General features: G+C 38.8%; 1 protein-coding gene and 1 pseudogene across 1 annotated transcript in view; both read left to right on the top strand.

Moving 5' to 3' along the window:
- The window catches only part of SPTLC1 (serine palmitoyltransferase long chain base subunit 1), a 78871-nt gene that overhangs the window by 36895 nt on the left and 26406 nt on the right, over nt 1-15570 (top strand). The window contains exon 7 of the mRNA XM_053579062.1: nt 12568-12697. Coding sequence (XP_053435037.1) covers nt 12568-12697 — 130 coding nt within the window. The remainder of the gene's footprint in view (nt 1-12567; nt 12698-15570) is intronic.
- Nucleotides 13148-15215, top strand: LOC128569143 (60S ribosomal protein L36-like; annotated as a pseudogene).

The following is a 15570-nucleotide window of genomic DNA, read 5'->3' as shown; positions in this document are numbered from 1 at the left end:
TTTAGTAACTTTCGCCTGTACACATTCTAAGATGCACCCTAGGTGTGGCCCCCCCGCATTATCCTCCCTCCACCCTCACCTCCCCCCTCCCTTCCCCATCCTTGGCCCTTTCCTCATAGTCTTGTGCTATAGTTGGGTTATGGCCTTCATGTGAAAGCTATAATTTAGCTTCACAGTAGGGTTGAGTACATTTGATACTTTTTCTTCCATTCCTGAGATATTTTGCTAAGAAGAACATGTTCCAGCTCCATCCATGTAAACATGAAAGAGGTAAAGTCTCCATCTTTCTTTAATGCTGCATAATATTCCATGGTATACATGTACCACAATTTGCTAGTCCATTCATGGGTCTATGGGCACTTGGGCTTCTTCCATGACTTAGCAATTATGGATTGGGCTGCAGTAAACATTCTGCTACAGATGTCTTTGTTATATTGTGATTTTTGGTCTTCTGGGTATAAACCTAGAAAAGGAATTATAGGATCAAATGGCAGGTCTATTTTTAGGTCTCTAAGTATATTCTCCAAACATCCTTCCAGAAGGAAGGTATTAGTGTGCATTCCCACCAGCAGTGTAGAAGTGTGCCCTTTTTCTCCACATCCACGCCAACATCTCTGGTTTTGGGATTTTGTTTTGTTTTTTTTTTTCTTGTACAGACAGAGTCTCACTTTACTGCCCTCGGTAGAGTGCTGTGGCGTCACACGGCTAACAGCAACCTCCAGCTCTTGGGCTTACATGATTCTCTTGCCTCAGCCTCCTGAGCAGTTGGGACTACAGGCGCCCGCCACAACACCCGGCTATTTTTTGGTTGCAGTATGGCCGGGCCTGGGTTTGAACCCACCACCCTTGGTATATGGGGCCGGCGCCCTACTCACTGAGCCACAGGTGCCGCCCAGTATTGGGATTTTGTTATGTGGGCTACTCTTACTGGGGTTAGGTGATATCTCAAAGTAGTTTTGATTTGCTTTTCTCTGATGATTAAGGATGATGAGTTTTTTTCATGTGTGTGTAGATCGTGCGTCTGTCTTCTTTAGAGAAGTTTCTCTTCAAGTCCCTTGCCCACCCTGAGATGGGATCACGTGTTCTTTTCTTGCTAATACGTTTGAGTTCTCTGTGGATTCTTGTTATTAGACTGTTATCAGAGGTATAACCTGCAAATATTTTCTCCCATTTTGAGGGCTGTCTGTGTGCTTTACTTACTATGTTCTTGGCTGTGCAGAAGCTTTTTAGTTTGATCAGGTCCCAGTAGTGTATTTTTGTAACTGCTTCAATTACCTGGGGAGTCCTCCTCATAAAATATTCACCCAGGCCAATTCCTTCAAGAGTTTTCCCTGCACTTTCTTCAAGTATTTTTATAGTTTCATGTCTTAAGTTTAAATCTTTTATCCAGTGAGAGTCTATCATAGTTAATGGTGAAAGGTGTGGGTCCAGTTTCAAACTTCTACAGGTTGCCAGCCAGTTCACCCAGCACCATTTGTTAAATAGGGAATCTTTTCCCCACTGAATGTTTTTAATTTGCTTGTCAAAGATCAAATAACGGTAAGTAGCTGGATTCATCTCTTGGTTCTCTATTCTGTTCCAGACATCTACTTCTCTGTTTTTGTGCCAATACCATGCTGTTTTGATCACTATCGATTTATAGTATAGTCTCAGGTCTGGTAGCGTGATTCCTCCTGCTTTGTTTTTATTGCTGAGTAATGTTTTGGCTATTCAAGGTTTTTTCTGATTCCATATAAAACGAAGTATTATTTTTTCAAGGTCTTTAAAATATGACAATGGAGCTTTAATAGGAATTGCATTAAAATTATATATTGCTTCTGGTAGTAGAGACATTTTAACAATGTTGATTCTTCCCAGCCATGAGCATGGTATGTGTTTCCATTTGTTAACATCTTCAGCTATTTCTTTTCTTAAAGTTTCATAGTTCTCCTTGTAGAGATCTTTCACGTCCTTTGTTAGGTATACTCCCAAATATTTCATCTTCTTTGGCACTACTGTGAAAGGAATAGAGTCCTTGACTGTTGTTTGGCTTGGTTATTGTTAGTATATATAAAGGCTACAGATTTATGGGTGTTGATTTTGTAGCCTGAGACATTGCTGTATTCCTTGATCACTTCTAAAAGTTTTGTAGTAGAATCCCTAGTGTTTTCCAGATATACGATCATATCATCTGCGAAGAGTGAAAGTTTGATCTCTTCTGACTCTATGTGCATACCCTTGATCGTCTTTTCTTCCCTAATTGCAATGGCTAAAACTTCCATTACAATGTTAAAGAGCAATGGAGACAATGGGCAACCTTGCCTGGTTCCTGATCTAAGTGGAAATGATTTCAATTTAACTCCATTCAATACGATATTGGCTGTGGGTTTGCTGTAGATGGCCTCTATGAGTTTAAGAAATGTCCGTTCTATACCAATTTTCTTAAGTGTTCTGATCATGAAGGGATGCTGGATATTATCAAAAGCTTTTTCTGCATCAATTGAAAGAATCATATGGTCCTTATTTTTTAGTTTGTTTATGTGCTGAATTACATTTATAGATTTACATATATTGAACCAGTCTTGAGACCCTGAGATAAATCCCACTTGGTCGTGGTGTAATTTTTTTGATGTGTTGTTGGATTCTGTTTGTTAGGATCTTACTGAGTATTTTAGCATCAATATTCATTAGTGATATTGGTCTATAATTTTCTTTTCTTGTTGGGTCTTTCCCTGGTTTGGGGATCAAGGTGATGTTTGCTTCATAAAATGTGTTGAGTAATATTCCTTCTTTTTCTATATTTTGGAAGAGGTTTAATAATATAGGTACTAGTTCTTCTTTAAAGGTTTGGTAGAATTCTGACGTAAAGTCATCTGGTCCTGGGCTTTTCTTTTTAGGGAGATTTTGTGTAGTTGATGCTATTTCAGAACTTGATATAGGCCTGTTCAACATTTCCACTTCATTCTGGCTAAGTCTTGGTAGGTGGCGTACTTCCAGGTATGGGTCGATTTTTTTTTTTTTTTTCCAGATTTTCATATTTCTAAGAGTAGTGTTTCTTACAGTATTCCTTAAGGATTTTTTGAATTTCTGAGGGGTCTGTTGTTATTTCATCGTTACCATTTCTGATTGATGAAATTAGAGATTTTACTCTTTTTTTCCTGGTTAGGTTGGCCAAAGGTTTTCTATTTTGTTGATCTTTTCAAAAAACCAACTTTTGGATTTATTATCTGTTGTATAATTCTTTGTTTTCAATTTCATTTAATTCTGCTCTGATTTTGGTTATTTCTTTTCTTCTGCTGAGTTTGGGGTTGGAGTGTTCTTCCTTCTCCAGTTGCTTGAGATGTCCCATTAAGTTATTAACTTTCTCTCTTTCCATTTTCTTGAGGAAGGCTTGCAGTGGTATAAATTTCCCTCTTAGGACTGCCTTTCCAGTATCCCAGAGGTTCTGGTAATTCGTGTCTTGATTGTTGTTTTGTTCCAAAAATGTGAGGATTTCCTTCTTAATCTCGTCTATAACCCATCTGTCCTTCAGCATAAGGTTGTTTAGTTTCCATGTTTTTGTATGGGTATGCAGGTTCCTGTTGTTATTGAGTTCAACTTTTATTCCATGATGGTCTGATAAGATGCAAGGAATAATTTCTATTTTTTTAAATTTGCTGAGGTTAGATTTATGGCCTAGGATGTGGTCAATTTTGGAGTATGTTCTGTGGGCTGATGAGAAGAATGTGTATTCAGTTTTGTTGGGATGAAATGTTCTGTAGATGTCTGTTAAGTCCAGATGTTGAATGGTTGAGTTTAAATCTAAAATTTCCTTGCTTAGCTTCTTTTTGGAGGATCTATCTAGCGCTGCTGAAGGGGTGTGAAAATCTTCAACTACTATGGAACTGGAGGAAATCAAGTTGCTCATGTCTGTTAGAGTTTCTCTTCTAAATTGAGGTGTGTTCTGGTTGGGTACATAAACATTAATAATTGAAATCTCATCTTATTGAGTATTACCTTTAACAAATATGAAGTGTCCATCCTTATCCTTCCTTATTTCAGTTGGTTTAAAGCCTATTGTGTCTGCGAATAGGATTGCAACGACTACTTTTTTCTGCTTTCCATTTGCCTGGAGCATAGATGACCATCCCTTCACCTTGAGTCTATATTTGTCTTTTAATGCAAGATGGGATTCTTGTATGCAGCAGAAATCTGGCTTGAGTTTTTGTATCCAGTCAGCCAACCTGTGCCTCTTTAGAGGACAACTTAAACCATTCACATTAATTGAGAATATTGATAAGCCTTTCGAGAGTCCGGTGGACAATTTTAATCCTTCTGCTGGACTGTGGAAGTTGGAATTTGATCAAAATTTTCTGGGTGGGTTTACTTTTGTGGTGGAGGATTACAGTGGTCTTTATGGAGGATAGGTCTGAGAATATCCTGGAGAGCTGGTTTAGTTATGGCAGATTTCTTCAACATGTGAATGTCATTGAAGTATTTAATTTCTCCATCATAAATGAAACTCGGTTTAGCTGGGTACAGGATCCTGGGCTGAAAGTTATTTTGTTTTAGGAGATTAAAAGTCAATGACCATCCTGTTCTAGCTTGAAAGGTTTCAGCAGAGAGATCTGCAGTTATTCTAATTTTCTTGCCCTCGTAGGTGATAGTTTTCTTTTGCCTGCCTGTTTTCAGAATTTTCTCCTTCATATTAACTTTAGTGAAATTGATTATGATGTGTCTGTGGGATGTCTTATTCGGGTTGAGTCGTGCTGGAGTTCTGAAACTGTCTGCTATCTGAATTTCGGAATCTCTTGGCATGTCTGGAAAGTTCTCCTTCATAATCTGATGGAGAAGAGACTCTGTGCCTTGTGAAGCCACTTTGTCGCTTTCGGGGATCCCTATAAGACGAATATTGGTTTTCTTCAAATTATCTGAGAGCTCTCTGAGAGAGTGATCTGTTTTTGCTCTCCATTTCTCTTCTTCTTTGAGAGTTTGGGAGTGTTCGAAAGCTTTGTCTTCAATGTCAGAAATCCTTTCTTCTGCTTGGTCCATTCTGTTACTGAGAGATTCCACTGTGTTTCTCAGATCTTTGAGGGCTGCAACTTCTTGTCTCAATGTGTTGAAATCTTGGTCATTTGGTCTTTGAATTCATTGAATTCTTGAGATATGTTTTGGGTTACTGCTTAGAATTCTAATTTGATCTTATTTGCTATCCAGATTCTGAATTCAATTTCTGACATCTCAGCTATTTGTTTGTGCATGGGATCTTATGCTGTGTCTGCCCCATTGATCCTTGGGGGAGTTGATCTACTCTGATTATTCATATTGCCAGAGTTTTCCTGTTGATTTTGGTTTATGATTGTTTTTCACCGTTGCCTCTGGCCGTCCTTAGAGTTGGGGAGGTGTCTCCCCAAGTTTAGACCCCAGCGGGATCACTCTATTGTTGCTGGATCTTTGTAGGAAGTGACCCTGTGTAGTTCCTCTGGGGCTGCCCCAGCCAGGGAGTTCTGGTTGTGATAGCAGCTGCAGAGTGTGACACACTTGGATCCAGCAACAGGGCGGGAGGTGCTACGCATGGTTCTGGGAGTGCCTGGCACCCAGTTACTTTGGCACAGAGAGCCCAAGGCTCCAGCAGTCTCTGGCCAGGAGAAGGGCTCTGCGCAGAGGCAGGGAGGGCTCTGGAGGGCATGCGGCTACCAGAGTCCCTGGCCAGATGAGCGGACCAGTGTGGAGGCAGGGAGGGTACAGGAGGGAGGATGCAGGGTTTCGTGGCTCCCGCAGTTCCTGGTCAAGGTATGGGGAGGTCCAGCGGGTGCGGGTCGGGGGTTGTTGCGCAGCTCTTATGGAGGTCCGCTCAGCGCCAAGCCCAGGAGTTTGAGGTTGCTATGAGCTGTGACGCCTCAGCACTCAACCCAGGGCAACAGCCCGAGGCTCCAGTGTGCCAGAACCGGTCTCACTCTGTCCCTTAGGGTTAAGACTGTAAGGCAGCTCAGTCCCCGCCTTTAGGCTGCTCAATCACTAGGTTACTAGCTCCCGCCCTATCCTTGCTCCGCGTCCCTGAGGGCAGAGCTTGCCTCGGAGGTTCTCTCACAATGGCTCCCTGTGGCCCACAGCTGAACACTATTAGCTCTGTCCAGCTCAGCGGCTCAGTCTGGTGTCCTAGGCAATGCCCAAAGTTCTCCGCACTCCTGCTGAAGCTCTCCCCAAGGCAGTTCAACTGAGTGCCATGTCCAAAAACACTGAAACAGTTCACAGGTAAGGCCTTTCTGGTTTGCAGTCTCACTGCTGCTTGTACTTACGGCTGCCGGCGGGATTAGGTCTATTGAACACCCGCAACCACTTGCCTGTTTTCCACTGTTTTTGTCCTCCTCTTGGGGTCCAGAAGTCCCTTGCTGACTCCCTGTATCCTCAAAGGGATGATTATAGGCGGATCCCACCAGCCAGAGATGCCTGGAGTCTTATCTCCTCAGACTCACTGTGCCCAGTTGCAGGGACCGCCATCTTGCTCCACCCCCTAAAAATTGGTTTTTTTTTTTTTTTTAAGAATGTTAAGGTGGCTGACCATTCTCTTCTGGTTTGGAAAGTTTCAGTTGAAAAGTTTCTGTTTAAAAGTCTGCTGTCATCCTAATGGCTTTGCCTCTGTCAGTTGGTGCTTACTCCTGGCTGCTTTCAGAATTTTTTCTTTCATCTTGACTTTGGACAGGTTCATGACAGTGTGTGTTTGTGAAGTTCTGTTTCAGTTTAGATGACCCAGGGTTCGATATCCATCTGAAAGGAGTGTGTCAGGATTGTTAGTAAAATTTGAGAAGTTTTCATGTATGATAGTTTCCAGTAGGGCTTTCATTCCATTGGGACAATCTTCTTCTCCTTCAGGGATCCCTATTATTTGTATGTTTGACTGCTTCATGGAGTCCCTAGTTCTCTAAGCAGCTGTTTTACTTTCTCTGTCTTCTGCCTTTTTGACTACTTGGGTTAACTTGAAAACTTTACCCTCTAGTCCTGAGGTTCTTTCTTCTCCGTGGTCTAACTGTTTTTGATACTTTCCACTGCATCTTTACATTCCTTGATCGTCTCCTTCATTTCTTTAAGCTCTGCCATATCTTTTCTGTATCTACATATCTCTTGTTTGACTTTTGGTTCTATCTTTCCATTTTTCTCATCCATTCCTTTTATTGTCTTTATATTTTAAATTCCCCCTTTTTTTTGCAGTTTTTTGGCCGGGGCTGGGTTTGAACCCGCCACCTCCAGCATATGGGGCCAGCGCCTTACCCCTTTGAGCCATAGGCGCCCCTCTTTTAAATTCCCTTTTAATTATCCATATTTCAAATTCCTTTTCTGTCAAATCCATTTATTCTTTATAGGTGGAGTCTTCTGCAGTAGCTTCCTCATGGTTTCCTGGGGAAGTTGCTCTGTTTGGGTTTTTCATGTTGCCCAGATTTTTCTATTGGTTCCTCCTCATTTGTTTGTTCCTCTTATTCACCTCCTTGTCCTCCTTTTTCCTTCTCACTTCCTTCTTTGCTTCAAATTACAAAGCTAATGAGCCAGATTTCCACTGCTCTGGATTACACCCTGTATCCAGCTCACCACCCCCTCCCTGTGCTTCCAGAGCTACAACTCTGAGTAAGGTCCCTGCACCAGGTATGGCTGGGTTCTCTCTTTGTCCCCAGTCACACTAGGAGAGCTCAGCTCAACAATCCTTCTGGTCTACCATCTTGCTCTGCCCTTCTGATGTATCTTTAGTGAAATGTCTGTTCATGTCTTTTGCCCATTTTCTAATTTTATTGTTTAGATTTTTTACTAGTTATTTTGAGAGTTCTTTATACATTCTACTTAGTAGTCTTTTATCAGATATGTGGTTTGCAAATACAAATTTTATGTTCACGTACTCATTGCTAATGTCTAGAAATAAATTTTTTTACATGTCAATCTTGTATCCTACAGTATTGCCAAACTAGGTAATTGTTTTTGTAGTTTTCTTAGGGTTTTCTATGTAGATAGTCATGCAATCTGTAAATAGATAGTATTTCTTTTCTGATTTATTTATTTCCTTTTTTTGAATTTATTGCATTGGCTGGGACTTCCAGTATTATGTTAAGAGTAATAAGAGCATATATCCCTGACTTGTTCCTGACCGTGGAGGAAAAGCATTCAGTTTTTCACCATTATGAAATATAATGTTAGCTGTAGCTTTTTTATTGATGCTCTTTATTGCATTTTCTTACCTATCCCACCCCTTCCATGTTTCTGAGCATTTTTATCGTGAATGAGTGTTGGATTTGGTCAAATGTTTTTTCATTATTTGTTGAAATAATAATGTGATTTTTCTTCTTTCATTCATTAATATATGGTGGATTACATAGATTTATTCTCAAATATTGAACCAGCCTTTTATACCTGGAATAAAAAAACACCAATTGGTTATGTTATATATTTCTCTTTATATATATCTGAATTGTATTGATAATGTTTTATTAAGGATTTTGTATCTTTATTCATGAGGTGGACTGTCCTATAGTTGCTGTTTTTGATACTTTGATTTTGTAGAAGGATATTACTTCAAAAAATTAATTGGAAAGTATTCCCTTGTTTTCTGGAGCAGATTGTATAGAATTGTGTTTAATTCTATAAATGTTTGGTAAAAATCCTTCAGTGAAACTATCTGGGCCCAGAGATTTCTTTCTTGAGGTACTTAATTATGAATTTAATGTCCTTAGTACTTATTGGGCCATTCAGATTATCTATGTCTTACTGAGTGAATTGACATAATTTGTGTTTTTCAAGGAATTGGTTCGTGTTTTTCTAAATTGTCAAATTTATATGTGTAGTGCTGTTTGTAGTATTCTCTTATTACTAGTGTCTGCAGGGTCCATGTGATAACCCATTTCATGCCTGTGTCTTTTCTCCTTTTTTCTCTGTCAGTCTTGCTACAGGTTTGTCAATTTTTATTGGTCTTTTCAAAGAATCAGCTGTTTATTTCATTAATTTTTTTTTTCTCTGTTGTATTATTGTTTTCAATTCCATTGATTTCTGCTATTTATAATTTCCTGCCTTCTGCTCACTTTGGTCTATTTTTTTCTTTTTCTCAATTTTAAGATGGGAACTTCAGTTATTAGAGACTTTTTCTTTCTTCTAAGATAGGAATTTAGTGCTGTGAATTTTCTTTTTGATGTGTTATATTTTCATTTTCATTTAGTTCATTGGATTTATTTATTTATTTGCATTTTTTTTTTGGGCCGGGACCGGCTTTCAACCTGCCACCTCCAGTATTTGGGGCCAGCACTCTTACTTCATTGAGCCATAGGCGCCACCCTGGATTTTTTTTTTTAATATGCTGTTAGTCTTCTTTCTCTCTGTCTCTCTAAGAAATGTATTGATAGAATCTTGTTATGTTGCCCTGGCTGGCCTCAAACACTTGGCTTATGTCTCCTGTTGCCTCAGTCTCCCATGTAGCTAGGAGGGACTATAGCCATGTGTCTCACACGTCCAGCTTTGTTTTTTGCTCTTTGCATTTTTTTTTTAAACTCATGGATTATCTAAAATTGTGCTGCTTACTCTCCAGGTGTGTAGAGAATTAAAATTTATTATAGTTTGTTTTATGGTTTGTGATATGGTCTTTTGGAATATCTTCCATGGGCATGTAAGACTGTGCTCTTACATGAATACACAGTAAGACTGAATACACGGCTCTGTTTTATAAATGTCAATTAAGGGCCAGGCATGGTGGCTCACACCTTTAATCTTAGCACTCTTGGAGGCTGAGGCAGACAAATTGAGTTTATGAGTTCCAGACTAGCCTGAGCAAGAGTGAAACTTGTCTCTAAAAATAGCCAGGTGTTGTGGTGGGCACCTGTAGTCCCAGCTACTTGGGAGGCTGAGGCAAAAAGATCATTTGAGGTTGATGAATTTGAGGTTGCTGTGCGTTAATGATCCCACAGCGCTCAACTGAGGGCAACAAAGTGAAACTCTGTCTCCAAAAAAAAAAAAAAAAAAAGTCAATTAAATCTTGTAGGTTAATGGTATTGTTGAGTTTTTCTATCTCTTTAACTTTTTTATCTAGTTCTGTCAGAGAAGGGTTAGTAAAGTCTTCAAGTGTAATTGTGAATTTGTCTGTTTTCTCCTTTCAGTTGTATCTGTGACTCAGCTTTTGTAACTCTGTTGTTTGGTTGGTGCTTATTTGGGATTGCTAAATTTTCTTGGGTGAATTGACCCTGTTAGCATTGCATGTGTATAATGTCTTCTCTGGTAATTTTCTTTTTTCCCATGTCTGCTTTATTAGATGTCTTTTTCATTTTATATTTATTTTGTATATTTGTGTATGTATATTTACTTTTTACTACCTATATCATTATATTTTAAGTGAGTTTCTTGTAGACAAAGTGTATAATTGGGTCACATTCTTTAATCCACTGGATTTGTCTCTGTCTTTAAGTCATGCATTTGTTCACTTACATGTAATGTAATTATTGTCATTTAAATCTGCCTTTTTGGTTCTTGTTTCTTATTTGTTCTCTTCACTTTCTGTTTATCTATTTTCTTTTTTCTTGCCTTTCTGTGTTGTAAGTATTTCCTGTACATATAGTAAGAATCACGTCAGATAGTGTTGTGCTTTTTTCTTTAACTGTCCAAAATAATTTAGAAAATTCTAGAGGAGAAGAAAAGCCTAGTAGTGTATTCCCCCTCCCCTTTACTTTTTAATATTTATTGTACTCTTTCTTCCTTTCGGTTAATTTAAGGTTTTTCTTTTATACCCTACCCCCACCCCCCACCCCCATTTAGAGAACTTTCTCTCGCCCTTTCTTTAGGGTAGATGTAGTGATAAAGTCTCTTTGTTTTCCTTCAGCTGAGAATGTCTTAATTTCCTCTTTATTCCTAAAGGTTATTTTTGCTGGTTATAGGAAACTTGGTTGGCAGTTCTTTTTCTGTCAGCATTTGAAGTATATTGTTACACTTTTTTCTGGTCTCCATGGTTTCTGATGAGAAATCTTCTTGCTGTCATTCAAATTATTTTTCCATCTGTAAAGTGCCGATTTTCTCTGGTTGCTTTCAAGATTTTTTTCTTTGTCACTAGTTTTCAAAAGTTTGACTGTAATGTTTCTTGGCATCTGTTTGGGTTTGCCTGTTTTAATTTTGTTCATCTTCTTTAATCTGTAGGTTTAAACCACTTGGCAAATTTGGGGAATTTTTAACCATTTTTTTCTTTGAGTAGTTGTTTAGCCTCATCCTTTTTCTCTTCTGCAATTTTAATGACATCAATGTTAGATCTTTTATATAATCCCACAGATCCCTTAGGCTCTATTCAATTCATTTCTTTCTAGTCTATTTCCATTCTGTTGTGCAGTAAATAATTCCTGTTGCTCTGTCTTTCAGGTCATTGATCCCTCCTTTCTCTCCCCTCATTCAGCTCCTAAGTCTGTCCACTAAGTTTCTTATTTGGGTTATTTTGTTTTTCAGTTCTAATATCTCTGTAGCACTCTTCTTTGTATCTTTCATTTCATTGCTGAAGCTTTCTGTTATTGTATTTGTTTCAAGCATGTTCACAATTGCTCATTGAAACATTTTTATCATTGCTGTTCTGAAATTGTCAAATCTTGATATCTTTGTTATCTCACTTTTGGCATTTGTTTTCTTTCATTCTGTTTGATGTCTTCTAATTCTTGGTATGAGTGGTATTTTACTGAAACCTGGGCATTTTCATATTAATGCTGTTATCTATACCTTATTTAAACCATCTGTTTTAATTGGTGTTCTCTGACAATTCTAACAAGGGAAGGGGTTGGGGGCCCTGGTGTTTCAGTACTACCCAGAGGGGTGTGCACTCAAGGGTATCTACTCAGCCTCCATTGACACCAGGAGAATGGGGGGGTTCTTTGTTGTTCCTGAGTATTGACGATAGTGCTAACACTCCCTGGGTCTCCTTTGATACCACCCAATGGAGGTAAGGAGGATGGATACCCCATTACCGCCAGGTGGAGGTGTCCACTTGTTCCCAACCAGCAGGGATAATAAAAGTTCCTGCTCTCTACTTGGCCTTGTCTGACACCACTTTAGGAGAGATGTTGGAGTGCCATATTATAGCCTCTTGAGGGTCAGAATCTAGGTTCCCTGCTCCACCTTTGCTGGTGTAGATTGGCTTGGGGGCCACAGTTTTTCTCTGGTGTCTTGCAATAGTAGAGTGGCTATTACCCCCAAAGTTTTCTTTCTAGCTGGCTTGCCAGTATTGCTTCTCATGGCAAAATAATGGCAGAGTAATGTGTCAGTCAACTCAAAGATACCGTTGATGGTAAAGTGCATTGATACATATTTTTGAAAAGAGGAAAGTATGTGAATAAACCAATAGGCCATCCACAGTTAAGGTACATGCCAATTTCAGAGAGGCTAAAATATGGCAAGAGTGTGCTGCTTGGAATAGATTAAACGTAGTAGTTATGTGAAAGGGACTTGAAGAGTGAAGAGCAAACAATGACATTTAAATGCTCAAACATGTTTTATTTACATGCGGTGTTGAAGTTAACAATCAGAGATTGGTCAGCTTTACAAGAGCAAGCATTCCTTTCTGAGAATGTTGACAAGGCCCTTAACTCTAATTTGGTGGATCTCTCTTTCTTGCAGAGATAGCGCTGCCTGCTTTGCTATTCAGAAAGGATTACAGGCATCACGTAGTGACATTAAGTTATTTAAGCATAATGATATGGCTGACCTGGAGCGACTGCTAAAAGAACAAGAGATTGAAGATCAAAAGGTATGATTCTTTTGAAGAAAATTATACAGTTCTTTTGTACTTTCTAACCGGCTAAATTATATATGAAATGGTAATTTGTCGCAAAACTTGCCTGCGGATTATATTTGGATAGTAAGTAAGGGCGTTCCTGCTTATAAAATGTACTTCATGTTAGAGAGCCAAGTCTGATTGTAATTGCCTTGTCATTGCCATAATTATAGATGGCACATTTGAAGAAGGTAATCCAGGTAGTTTTCTAAGAGAGATCAAGAGAAGGAAAGAAACAGTGCGCTCTTGGTGAGTGCAAAGATACATACACTCAACTAGGCTTAATAACACCGACACTCTAGGACTGTAACTAGATATACCTATTGAATTTAAAATAGGCTTCTTCATATCACAATAAATCATATATTGATTACATGGAGGAAGGAATGACAGCAAATCTTAATTTATTAATATCTGAACAAAATGAATCCTTTCTCCCCATCTGCCTCTATCCTGGCCCTCGGAGCAGCTGCTGCCTGTGGGAGTGACTGCTGCAGACACACTGTCCTTGGAGCTGCAGTCTTTCTCCATCTTTCCTTCTTAGGAACCTATGCAGCTCCTGGTGATGGTGGTTTGGAAGTACTCCTCGCTGTTATGATTAGAGAGTGGAACAGAGGAGATGTGTTCAGAGCATCACTGTTAGACCCACAACTTATTTTCACCTGATGGTGTAGATGGATAAGGATCACTCTGGTCTGTGGTTCTGTGCCCACATGGTGTATGGCTTATACCAGGAGCCTGGTCATGCAGCGTCCACCTCAGATACCACTTCCAAGTGGACTTTGCCCAGTGCAACTCATTCATAACCAGAATAACTGATAAAAGTGCTTAACACATTTATTAATTTTGTGTTAATTCCCACTTTTCCCAAATATTTGCTTTATTCCTTCAGTATTATGTCATCTTTGTTTAGGTGTTAGCCTAAGTGCAGCACTTCATGAATATACGTGTTCTCATGATGAATACGCATGACTTGCCATTTCATGCTAGCTCTGCTATAGCCCAGTGTTTCATATTTACAGTTTAGAAAAATTTACAGGGAAAATCTTAAAATTGAGACCATTGCACTGATTAATTTCTTTCTATAAATCATGAAAACATGTCTCTTATTCTGATTCAGTAATAGAGTGCTAGCTACCAGATTGAAGACCACTGTCTTGGAAAGTATGACCAGTGAGCCAGTCTGCTGCCAAGTTAGTATTGTATAAATTTGGAAAACATGATATTGAAGTTTCTGTGTGTGTATATATGTGTGTGTGTGTATGTTTATGAGATTTTTAACCCATGGAACTTTTATTTATGGGTAGCAACAAGAAATAAAATCTTCAAAGTTATTTTTCCTTTTTTTTTTTTTATTGTTGGGGATTCATTGAGGGTACAATAAGCCAGGTTACACTGATTGCAATTGTTAGGTAAAGTCCCTCTTGCTATTTTTCCTTTTTTTTTTTTCAGTTTTTGGCCGGGGCTGGGTTTGAACCCACCACCTCTGGCATATGGGGCTGGCGCCCTTACTCCGTTGAGCCACAGGCGCCGCCCTATTTTTACTTTTTTATTAATTTATTTATATTGCATTTTCTTGCCAGAAGTAGGCTTTCTAAATAAATTTACATTTGGGTTTTTAGATATATTCTTTTTCAGTTTCATTTTCACATGACTGTTAACTTTTTGAATGTTTTCTTTATCAATTTTCAAATGGTTGTGGTTCATAGACGTTTTCAAACTGCCTTTTCCTACAGACTTCTCTTGTCCTATATTAATTCTGTTAAAGGGAATGGGTGATAGATATGAACAGGAACTCATAGAATACAACATAACTATGAATAAGTAAAAATAAAACGTGGCATCACTAATAAGTAAGGAAATTAGGCTAGGAGTTCTTGCTTGTCTGAGTAGGGTACATTTTTATCAATACTAATCAGTGACAACACAAATGTAGTGAGACAGAAGATACTCCTAACACTGGGAAGAATTTAAATAAGTACTGCCTTTCTTGAGGGTAAATGGGTAGATATATTCTAGGATTCTAGTTGGTCCTTCTGCCATGGCAGCCATCAGAGTTTCCAGCTGCTGTTTGCAGCCATAGCTCTATGCTGCCCCATGGCCATGGGTCTCAACGAGAGCCACAAGGTGACCAAGAACACGAGCAAACCAAGGCACAGCCACCGCTGCTGCGGGCTCCTTACCAAGCACATTAAGTTCAGGCAGGACATGATCTGAGAGGTATGTGGCTTTGCCCTATGCGAGCAGCGTGCCATGGAGTTGCTCAAGGTTTTCCAAGGTTTTCCAATGGGCCCTCAGGTTCATCAAGAAAAGAGTAGGGACACACATCCGTGCTGAAAGGAAGCTGGAGGAGCTGAGCAACGTCCTGGCCACCATGAGGAAAGCAGTTGCCAAGAAGACTGAATGCCCCTCCCTTCTGTGCACAATAAAACCTTTATAGATAAAAAGAGAAAAAAAAAAGAAAAATCAGAAATAGTGTCAAGGATATTCATATGTTATAAAAAAGCAAAATGAAGGGAAAAACCTAAATCCAACATTAGAGAAATAGTTAAAGTAATTTATGGTTGTACCCACAAGGTAGAATATCTCCGTTAAAATCGCATTTTAAATAATATTAAATAATGTGGAAAATGCTTACAACAAAATTTTTTAAAAATCAGTTTCTAAAAATATGCCAATAAAATCCTAATTTCAAACAAAGTAATTTGTAAATATATGTATTTACAAGAAAGACAAAACTTACCACTGCATGATAAGACTAGATAATTTTTTAATTTCTTTTTTTGCTTTTCCATTTTCAAGACTCCCACATTGATTTTTTTTTTTTTTTTTAATAGAGTCTCACT

This window comes from Nycticebus coucang, chromosome 2 (assembly GCF_027406575.1).
Source record: "Nycticebus coucang isolate mNycCou1 chromosome 2, mNycCou1.pri, whole genome shotgun sequence".
NCBI classification, from domain to species: Eukaryota; Metazoa; Chordata; class Mammalia; order Primates; family Lorisidae; genus Nycticebus; species Nycticebus coucang.
The sequence above is the reverse complement of the archived record's forward strand: the minus strand, read 5'-3'. Positions and strand labels throughout refer to the sequence as shown.